This window comes from Aegilops tauschii, chromosome 5 (genome assembly GCF_002575655.3).
Source record: "Aegilops tauschii subsp. strangulata cultivar AL8/78 chromosome 5, Aet v6.0, whole genome shotgun sequence".
NCBI lineage: Eukaryota > Viridiplantae > Streptophyta > Magnoliopsida > Poales > Poaceae > Aegilops > Aegilops tauschii.
In genome coordinates, this window is record NC_053039.3 from 113,861,163 (window position 1) to 113,872,666 (window position 11,504).

The 11,504-nt window shown below is 45.9% G+C and overlaps 1 protein-coding gene across 2 annotated transcripts; it reads right to left on the reverse strand.

Annotated features, from left to right (window-relative positions):
• Positions 1-254: 254 nt before the first annotated feature.
• Positions 255-7,884, reverse strand: LOC109771398 (disease resistance protein Pik-2). 2 transcript variants are annotated; one of them, XM_073499949.1, is made up of 4 exons: positions 7,610-7,884; positions 5,594-6,490; positions 3,579-4,876; positions 255-904 (listed from the first exon to the last, which is right to left on the reverse strand). In XM_073499949.1, exons 2-4 carry the CDS (start codon positions 6,403-6,405, stop codon positions 858-860), a joined length of 2,157 nt encoding a protein of 718 aa, XP_073356050.1. In that variant the 5' UTR covers positions 6,406-6,490; positions 7,610-7,884; the 3' UTR covers positions 255-857. The 2 variants fall into 2 exon arrangements, with proteins under 2 accessions (XP_073356050.1, XP_020185676.1); XM_020330087.4 differs by having other exon boundaries at positions 2,801-4,876.
• Positions 7,885-11,504: the final 3,620 nt, after the last annotated feature.

The window sequence follows — 11,504 nt, forward strand, 5'->3', positions numbered from 1 at the left end:
CAACTGTTGTTGTTCTGGTGTGTTGGTCCTATGGGGCTAGCACAACGACTTTCCGACTGTCTATTACGATAAGGTTTGCCCGGCTCCGGCAAGGAAGGGGCAATGATGACGGCGCGCCTTCAGTTGTTCTGGTAGTCGTCGCTAGGTGGTCCACGGATCTGATGTAATTTTTATTATTTCTATTTTTTGTTGTACTGCCATGATCGAACATAAATAGATCAGTAGCTTTATCGGAAAAAAAAGGAACGAAGAGAAACAGAAAACAGCGGGCTTTCTGCGCTGCGCAAATCACGTGTTCTTGAGTTCGTCACGGCGAGAGAAAGAGCGCGCGCAAGCTGGGCTGGCCGCCGGCTGACACTACACTCACACCACTGACACTTACAAGCGTACCCCACCGCTCCCTCAAAAAAAAAAACACAAGCGTACCCCACCGCTAACACAAGACCTCTTTGGAATATCTCTTGGACGGGGATGGGGGTCGAGCTGACTTGCGGGTCCCGCCTGCCAGCTCACCAGTCGTTGCTTCACTCTGAATGGTGCCCTGCACTTGCACTGGTTCAGTTTCGTCAGTCTGCTTCTGCTTGAGCATATTTTCTTTTCTCCAGCGTGTTGCATTCGGGGCGTGACACTCCGCAAGGATCTCATCGCGGAGGCAACCTCAGTTCATACCTGGATGCTCAAACATTGCCGGAGAAAGAAGCGCTCTGCTGCAGCGGCGCTGCGAGACAACGGAATAAAAGATCTGCAGCACGACCTGAGCAATCAGATCATTTGGGAATTGCTGATTGCCTGGAGGAAGACCCTGACATCGAGGGTGCAGCTTTGGCCGGAGGTCTATGATTCAATCACCTGGAAATTCACTTTGTTCCTTTGCTTCCTTCTGCTAGACCGACTGTGAAGTTACCTGCTAGGACAGCAATCGTTGGATCTTCCGGAAAGGAAACAAGGCGTGCCAAATCAATTAAATATGAGGACAAGGGCATTTGGTCCATATGAAAATACGGGCACGAATATGACAGTGGTATTGACAAGTGTTTATGCTCAGATGGTCGTAGTGGCATTCTTTGAAGCATGCAGAAGTTGGAGTGGCATTTATCAAATTAAACCATTAAATGTCTGTATTACTAGATATTAGTAATACAGGCAACTGAAACTATTGAAATGCTCATTCAATTTCTAGTGTTTAAACTAAAATTTTAGGAGCATCATGGTTTTGGTTTACTTTCTATGCATCATATGAAACAAGAAAATGGTACTGATCTACTCCCTCCGTTCCTAAATATAAGTCTTCTTAGAGATATCAAATGGACTACCATATACGGATGTATATAGACATATTTTAGAGTGTAGATTCACTCATTTTGCTCCGTATGTAGTCACTTGTTGAAATCTCTATAAAGACCTATATTTAGGAACGGAGGGACTCCTAGACTGACCCACTAAGTTCAGTGACCTAAATATGCAAGTTTGGAGTTCAGAGACATACTAGAACCAGCAGTATGTGTTCAGTGATCCATATGTAATTTGCAACGTGTTCAGTGATCCATGTGTGAGAGGAGGTGGCGGCCGTCAAGAAACAGAGCAGGAGTCGCAAGTAGGAAAGCCCAGCCGCCCCTCCTCCTCCTCCCTCCCAACCCTAGCTGCCCCTCCTCCTCCCTAGCCGCCCCTCCTCCTCTTCCCTTCCTCGCCGCCGCCTGAGGCAGCCGCCGGGCAAGCCCGGGGCGCCAAGGATGGTGGCGGTGGGGCCTCGGTTGCCCTGCCTCTGCATGGGGAATCCCAGATCTGGAGCGGCGGCTTCATTGGCAAGGCACGGCCGGCTAGCAGCCGTGCGGGCGGTGGATCTGGCGTCCCGGCCGCGCGGGCGGCGGGATCCCGTGGTCGTTGGCGGCCGGCGGCGGTTTCTGCGATGACCGGTGCGCGCGATCTGGCGCCTTCCCTCCTCCCCTGTTTGGCGTGCAGGCCAACCTCGTCGGGCCGCGCTTCCTTGGGTCGCCGGTTCTGTACAGGAGGCGCTTGGTGGCGGGGATCTAGTTCGGGAGAAATCCCTGGTCGGCCATGGCCGGCCGCGTCGACGGCGACCTCTGAGGGCGCCGTTCCCCTCCTTGGAGGCGTCGGTATGGACTGATCCCCTCACTTCCCCTTCCCCTAGGTCTCCCAGGCGAAAACCCTAACTTTGTTGGGCGGCGACGGCGCTCACGGCGCTCACGGCGCCGTTCCCTTCTTGAAGGCGCCGCTTTGGGAACCTTGGGGCTGGGTGGCGCTTGTGGGTGGTGGGCGACGGCAGTGGTGCGGCCCTATCCTAGCATGGATCTGCGTCCGTTGCTTGGAGATGGACTCACGTAGGTGGAGGTCGTCGTTTGGCGTCATGGTGGCGTCGATGGCGGAGGCACCTACCAAAGTTGGCACCTCAATCTGCTCTGAAGATGGACTAGTGGAAGATGGCGGCGACGACACATGTGAGTGCGTCAGACCGGTTTGTGGCCCGGACCCGGTATGTGGCTCGGTCGGGGCCTCCGGCTTTAGATGTTAGGCTTAGGTGAGAGGTCTGGGTATTTGGCCCAGCTTGCACCCCTTCATCATATGGATTGGAGTAGCGACAGATGTTGCCAAGATGGCGGATTCAGGCATATTGTTGTACTACTTTGTAAGGTCCTCGAGAATAATCAATAAAATGGCCGTATGCATCTCCCAGAGGCCGGGGGTCATCCTCCTTTTCTAAAAAAAAAGTGATCCATGTGTAATTTGCTCCAAGGAAAATTACAAAAGTTATGCAGCCTAACTAAGGGAGGCAAAAGAGAACCTAAAAATTTGTCAGATGAGTTGTGTGCTTGTCTGGATCTCCTCTTCAGCCTTCCCTTGGTCCTCCTCCACCATATTTTTTTTGAAACCGACCTCCGCCATATTTTCATCACCCCATATTCGGATTTCCAGTGTGGGGTGGTTCGGAAGGTGAGTAACTGCGCTCTTGATGGCGTCCTCTGATGCCTCCACCTCCTGAACCGTGGCACCACCGCAAATGATCTTCACGGTAACATGCATAAGGGAAGAGAGGTGCTGGATGCCAAAATCAAGATCCTTGCCTGCGTCTAATGGAACCTCCAGCTTCTCAAGACTGGGCATGGCCCCAGCTTCAAATGTCAGTCCTTTGCCATTGCTCCAGCAGGTGAAGCGGAAATCGTTCAGGCATATGAACATGTTGCTGCTTATAACGAGTCTTTGTTTTTGAGCAGATGATTCTGATGACAAACACAGAAGCAGCAAAGCAGGTAACCCTCCAAGGATCTCTAATGCCTCCTCTTCTACAGGGTTAATATTGATATCTAGGTACGAGAGGTTGTCAAGTGACGCGATCCAAACTGGAACTCTGGGAAAGAAATAGTACGCATCCATCTGAAATTTCTGGAGGAGATGAGGGGATGGGAACCAAGAATCCAGCAAGAAATCTATGGAATAACCATACATTTCTTTTAGAGGAATGGAATAACCATAGTCACTCTTAATGCATAGAGATCGAAGGTTGAGTCTACCCAGTTTACAGAGTGATGAGACCAAGTTCTCCACAAAAATTTCTTTGTTACCGTGTGTATCGATGATGCACCAGCGCAGCCCAAGAATCCTCAATTTAGTCAGGCTGCCCAGTTCCAGCAAAGAAGATGCCAAACTGTCCCACTTGACTTTGATCTCTCTTAGCTCCTGCAGAGCATGCAGATTCCCAATTCCTTCAGGTAATTCAAGATTATTGACACGCAAACATGTCATATTTTGCAGTTGAACAATGCTTTTGGGCAATTTTCGTATCTTTGTCCATCTTATATCCAGAGTCTGCAAATGCTGTAGTTCTCCTAATTGCTCAGGGAATGCAGAAATGCTTCTAACATCGAGCCGCAAATATTTCAACTGACAAAGAGTGCTTACATGTTCAATAAAACTGCTTTCCATGTCCTCACCATTTTCTATATCAAGTACCCGCAGAACTCTAAACTTCGAAAGAGGAGGCATCTGTTCAGCATACCCAAATATACTCAGCGACCGGCAATGAGAAATGATCGCTGTTGATGGAACTGCGATGTGCTCTTGGGAATAACAGTTCAGAGATAGTCTACGAATCTTATGTTGTAGCACTAATTTCTGATTTTGGCCACCAAAGAAGGTAACAAAATTTTCTTCAATTGACTTGGATATAAGAAGATCAAGAATCATATCATGGACTCGGCATGAATAAACTCGACCATCATATTGAATTCTCACTGGCTGAACCATACTTCTATTGATAAGGTCACAGAAATACCCATCTCCTATCTCCTCCAAATCTTGTCCACCCTCCGTATTAATAAATCCTTCAGCAATCCACCTCCTTATCAATTGATCCCTCTTAATCTCACAGTCTTCTGGAAATATACTCAGGTATAGTAAACATGTCTTCAAATGATGGGGAAGATCATCATAGCTGAGGGATAATATTTTTCTCATCTCTTCTACACCGGGATCTTTTTCCAGTGTCGAACCGATTGAGTTATATACCCTCTCCCATTCTTCATTTGTACTAGCTTTATTAGCCAGCAAGCTAGCCACTGTAATAATCGCCAAGGGTGAACCACCACATTTCTTCATTATCTCTGAGGAGACTTCTTCCAACTTAGGAGGGCACATATCTCCCAAGCCAAATATACGTTTCAAAAATAAACTCTTAGAGTTGGCTTCAGTAAGAGGCATTATTTCATAGACATGATCATGCTGAGGAGAGCAACATAACTTGGCTATAGTAATACTGCGAGTTGTTGTCATTATTTTGCTCCCAACATCATTTGGAAACAAAGCACACTTGATAATCTTCCATGCTTGATTACTCCAAATATCATCAATGATGACAAAGTACCTACAATAGGAAAATTCAAATGCCTACTCCATAAAGCTATTATAAATGAAGAAGTGTTAACAGCATAAAAATGGCACGCCTCCTGAATGCCAAATGATAAAGCTTGTAGGATAATTTCCAGAGCAATTAAATAGGAGTACTATAAACTATAAAGTGAGAACATTGCAGTAGCTGCACCCTTTATTTCCTCAATGAACAGACATATTGAAACGGAGTTTCCCAAGGCCGGGCATGGATATAGTGAAACACAGGAGGATGTAGTAACTAAGTAAGGAAAAATGCTTCTGTGCTACACAAAGAACGTGTGCTTCGGGAATCATGCTTTTTTTTGCGAGTCGAAGCAGTATTGTACAATTATCAGTTAATTGGGCACTGGATCACTTCTATTTTATATGTCACTAATGATAATTATCTTCTACTGTAGAAACAAGTGAAAATGTGAAGTTCCTAAATCCCCCTGAAACCAAAACCAGAATAATCATAAACAGAATGAAATACGGTCGCCTCCTCAGTATATCTGCCTTTCTCTACAAGCAGAAAAACATGTTTTCTATTTTCTATTTAATTTAATTGAACAACAGTAGAAACTAATAGAATGTGTTATATATGTAATGTGTTATATATGTACACCCAGCAAATCAAACAAGTGTTTAAGCAACTGAATAGATGTGGACGTTGATCAAAGTATGATGGGATCCATCCAAAATTTATGAGTACCTTTTGTTCTTTAGAAATTCTCGGATTGCATTGATGAGCTTTTCCTCATCCCAGACATCTATGTTAGCGTACTCCTGCTGGCTGACTTGAGAGAGTATACTTCTTAGGATCTTCTTCACATCAGGCTGCTGCGACAAAGAAACAAAAGCCCGACACTGGAACTGGCCTTCCAGTTTACGGTACACCTCATTCGCAAGTGTAGTTTTACCGAGGCCCCCAGGACCCACAATAGATATCACTTTTTGCTGCTGCACCGATGCACCCACACCCTCCATTAGGCACTTGATGAGACCGTCTCTTGGCTTGTCAATACCAACAAGCCCGTCTGGCTCAGCATAGAGTGATGGAAGACGAGGGTCGATGGCCCTTGAGATGCCATGCTCAAAGGTGCGCTCATCGAGCTTATACCTCATACGTCGCTTGCTTGCATCTTCAACACGTGCCTTGAGCCCCTGGATTTGGCTGGATATTTGATGGCGCGCCCTCAGCGCCTTGAGCTGCTGGATCACACTTTGGACAAGCCCTGCTCTCTTAGCAATGTCAGTTTGGCCAAGGTTTTTCATAAAGTCGTCTATGCAATCCTCGATGTCATAAGACATCTCCCGGACTTGGTCCCTCCATTGCTTCGTCTGCACATGAAGATCACGGTCCACTTCTGCCAGCCTCTGAAGGAGCGCGTTCATGCTGCTCAGCTCATCTTTCATGAACTCCACCTCCCGGTGCACACCTTTCAGCTTTGCGTACTCCTCTCCGAGCAGGGTGGTGAGCTTGCCGATGACAGAGGTCATCACCCCTGCCAAGGCGCTCACCATCTGTTGGATGCTTTATGAGTGTATCTACCAAAATGCCCAGTTTTGCAGAAAATGGCCCCAAGCTTCAGCACGACAAAGCAAACACCTGCCGATATATGTATGCATCATCACAGAGAGGTAGGTCTGTTGGTATCATACTGAATAACAACCATAATTACAGTCATAACTTCATAAGTGTCAATTGCCAACCAAAATACACAAGAATGCTAGAAAAGTACATAAACCTAATTTCATAATTTAGTAAAAAAGAAAAACCAGTCACATGTCACAGTCAATTCAGGATGCACATGCAAACCTGCAATTTCTATCAGAATTTAATCAATCTCCAAATGACACAACTGTAGTAAAGAAGTAGACATGAACTCTTGGTACATAGACACATGAATAAATGCTAACCATGCTATTTATCCAATTGTACCAGATTCAGTCGAACCATTGCTAGAATATAAGATCTGGAATTATGGGTTGAATATACCTTTGAGTTGCTACACTAACTGACTAAGTCTACTAGAACTGGAATTATGAATCGAGTCGCATGATTCATGGAAGTTACTTTATGCCTTTTAAAAGCATCAATCGTGCACAATACAGCAAATAGTCGGGCTCCCAACTTCGGGACACACTAATCTATATGCATCGTTCATTGCCTCCAATCCAGTGGGTCACCAGTATTAGTTGTACCCCGCTAACAAATAAAGATCAGTTCATGTCTGCATATGCACACAAAAGTTGTGTTTTTTTTATCATCAAGAGTAAACTATTTGGTTTGCGTAGATAGTACAGAGGTATATATATTAGAGTCATCAGAGGGTTGAAGAATAGTGGAATGCAGAACTTGTCAAATTCTCCAAAGCAAGCATACCCGTATCAAGTACTATGCATCATGAAATTTGTCAACTATGATAACTGGTTAATTAAGATTGCTTTTATTATATAAAATCTCCCTGTAAAAGAAGCAGGCTAGCAGGTAAACAGTTGCTTTTATTATTGTTGTCACCTTAATTTAAGTAAGATCTATGGTGTCAACTATGACAGTACGATGGTAGCAGATTAGCGGGTACACAATTGGTTTTATCCAGCAAGATCCATGTGAAGGAACACGCCACTTACCACACCGCGGTGCCACTAAACTAATGCTTCTAAAACACCAACAAATTTCACTGCAGAAGCTGACAAGTAGAGCAGGGTACCTCACAGTCCATACCTATTCGATGAAAGTCAGGCGAGCACCGCCGCCGGCGAGATCAACAAATCCGCAGCGGCAACCGCGAGAGACCCCACTGGAGCCGAGAGCGGGAGCCGCCCGTTTATGCGATGGGCGAAGAGGTCGTGGTGGTGGCGGCGGCGGCGGCGGGGAGCGGCGACCGTTTGGAAGCGTGGCTTTATTTTGACGGCGGGAGTAGCTGCGGCACCGTGAGAAACTGAGAAGAGCAGTGGCCGAGATTGCCGACTGATCCACGGCTCAACTACGTAGCTGTCCAGCTTTGACTTTGATTTTTCTTATGGAAAAATTAGGCCAGTGGCATTCAATGGTTTTTCTCGAATCATGCAGGAGCTGCATGTACTACCGACTTTGGTTTACTAGTCCTCTCTATTTTAAGATAATATTTTGATCATGGTTTTAACTAATAAAATGCTTCCTCTGGAACTCTCAGGTAACCCATCGTCGCTACTCCATCTTTAACGCCTTGATCGATGATCATTTGCTTGAGATTTTGGGTGATTGTGGTGCTGTTCCCGGGGGCGGGTGTTCTTCGAGCGAGCTTATCTCGCTTGTTCGTGCTAAGAAAATGGCGCAGGCGGCCTTAGCAGAGGCCGCATCGGCCAAAGTGGCAGCGATGGCTGCGGAATTAGAGGATTTTGTGTCACCCGTAGCTGCGCGCGTGGAGGCTGAGCTAGCGGTTGTGGTTGCTACCTCTCCCTCTCCTCGCCGGTTGAGGCGTGTGGCAAAAGTTGTGAGTTCCAAGGAGTTTGTATTCGCAACTGAATCCCTATTTTGGAATATACGCAGGTTCGGGGCACGTAGATCGCAAGATGTTGTTAAAAGATTATATGTGTTATGAAGCGATAGATGTCATTGCGTTAGAGGAAACGATCAAATCTTCATTCTCTCATCTTGATCTTATTTCGATTATCCTTTTGAACGTTACGTTTGGCGCAATGTTTCGGCCATTGGTCACTCCGGTGGCCTGCTACTAGGGTGTAGCAAGGATTGTTGCGAGGTTCTTACCTGGGACGAGGGGTCCTTTTTTCTTTCTACCCACATTCGTCACCGTGTTACTCTTAGAAGGTGGGTGGTTATGGTAGTATACGGGCCTGCAGATCATGCTATATTGGCGGATTTCTTGGGGGAAATCCATGACAAGGTTATTGCGGTCGATGCGGCACCTCTTCCCATCGTGCTGGGAGGGGACTTCAACTTGATCCGCTCGGGGACGGACGAAGACAATAACATCAACTGTCCTAGGGTGGCCATGTTCAACAACGCTATCGCCTCAATGGCTCTGAGGGAAGTGGCGCGAGTAGGGGCTCGTTACACTGGACTAACAAACAGCTCAATCCAGCCCAAAGTGTGCTGGATCGAGTCTTTGTGTCGTCGGAGTGGGATATGTTGTTCTCGATGTGCAATCTAATTGCTGAGACGCGCATTGGCTCAGACCATATCCCCCTAATTTTGTCCTCTCGAGAAGAGAAACGGTGTCGCAGCCCACGTATCTTCTTTGGAACAATATGGTTTGAAGTTGAGGGCTTTGTAGGATCAAAGGTATGTCTAGAGGGGTATGATTAGAGACTACTTGACTAAATAAAAACCTAGCCTTTCCCCAATTTTAGTTGTAGGCAAATTTTAGCAATTCTACCAAGTCAAGCAACACCCTACACATGCAAGTCTAAGAGTTGTGGAGCGGAAAATAAAGACTTTGCATATGAATGTAAAGGAGCGGTCGTAGATATCAAACGCAATGAAGACATGAAGATTTTTGGCGTGGTTCCGATATGTGGTGTTATTGTACATCCACGTTGATGGAGACTTCAACCCACGGAGGGTAACGGCTGGGCGAGTCCACGAAGGGTCCACAAATAAGCAAACTTGTCTATTCCACCATGGCTTACACCCACAAAAAACTAGCCTCACTCGGGGTAGATCTTTATGAAGTAGGCAATCTCCTTGCCCTTACAAACTCCTTGGTTCAACTCCACATGATTTTGGAGGCTCCCAAGTGACACCTAACCAATCTAGGAGACACCACTCCAAAAGGTAATAGATGTTGTTGTTGATGATGAACTCCCCGCTCTTGTGCTTCAAAAGATAGTCTCCTCAACACTCAATCACTCTCTCACAGATTTGGCTTGGGGTAGGAGAAGGATTGGAGTGGAAAGCAACTTGGGGAGGCTAGAAATCAAGATTCAAATGGTTGGATTGGAATGCCTTGATCTCAACACAAGTGTAGGTGGTTCTCTCTCAGAAAATGGATATGGGAGGTGTAGTTTCATCCTGGTTGCCCTCTCCGAGAGTGAGTGGTGATGGAGGGGTATATATAGCCATCACAAAAGATCTAGCCATTACAAACTTTATACACAACGCGGTGATACCGAAAGTAAATCTCGGTGGGACATAACAATGCAAAAGATTCGAACATTAGACGTTTTGGTGGGACCGGGTGAATCAACTCGATGAGGTTGATACGTGATAACCTAAGCAGATTCCTCATCTCAGTAATTCTGATCGGTTCATCTCGGTGATTCTGAAATGAAGTCGACTAGGTACAAAAACTTGGTCACTACACTTCGGTGGGGCCGAATGTCATCTCGGTTATATTGAGTTTCTAGGGTTTGACTTATGGCACCATCTGATGCATCTCAGTGGGTCCAGATAGAAGCAATCCGGTGGGACCGAGTTTGGACTTAGGGTTTTGGACAGTTGGGAATGTGGGAGAGTGGTTGGGGTTTTTTGGAGCAATATCTTCAAGCACTTGAGCAAATGACTCATGATCAAAACCTCACCCCCATTTAATAGTATTGGCTTTCTGATACGTCTCCAACGTATCTATAATTTATGAAGTATTCATGCTGTTATATTATCATTCTTTAATGTTTTACAATCATTTTATAGCAACTTTATATCATTTTTTGGGACTAACGGATTGACATAGAGCCCAGTGCCAGTTGTTGTTTTTTGCTTGTTTTTTTACTTCGCAGAAAATCAATACCAAACGGAGTCCAAACGCAGCGGAACTTTTTGGAGATTTTTTTGGACCAGAAGACATCCAGTGGTCCAAAGAAGTGCCAGAGGGGATCCCCGAGCCCAGGCGTGCCCACGTGGGTTGTGCCCCCCTCGGTGGTCTCCCGCACTGCCTCTTCACCCTATAAATTCCCAAATATTCCAAAAAACCTAGAGGAGTCGAAAGATCAGAAGTTCCGCCGCTGCAAGCCTCTGTAGCCACGAAAAACCAATCTCAACCCTGTTCCGGCACTCCGCCGGAGGGGGAAATCATCACGAAGGCCATCTCCGTCATCCCTATGGTCACCATGATGAGGAGGGAGTAGTCCACCCTCGGGGCTGAGGGTTTGTACCAGTAGCTATGTGTTTAATCTCTCTCTCTCTCATATTCTTGAGATGACACGAACTTGATGTATCGCGGGCTTTGTTAATATAGTTAGATCATATGGTGCTTTCCCCTCTCTATCTTGTTGCGAATTGAGTTTTCCCTTTGAGATTTTGTTCTTAATGGGTTGAATACTTTTATGGATTTGAGAACACTTTATGTATGTCTTGCTATGAATACCCGTGGTGACAATGGGATATCATATTGATTCACTTGATATGTGTTTTGGCACTCAACTCGCGGATTCCCGAGGTGACATTAGGGTAATCTATGCATAGGGGTTGATGCACGTTCTCGTCTTTGCTTCTCCGGTAGAAATCTTGGGGCACTCTTTGAGGTTCTTTGTGTTGGATTGAGTATTATGAATCTGAAATTGTTTGATGCATATCGTATAATCAACTCACGGATACTCGCAGTGACATTGGAGTATCTAGGTGACATTAGAGTTGGTTGATGTGTATCATATGGTGTTATTTTAGTACGTACTCTTGGTTA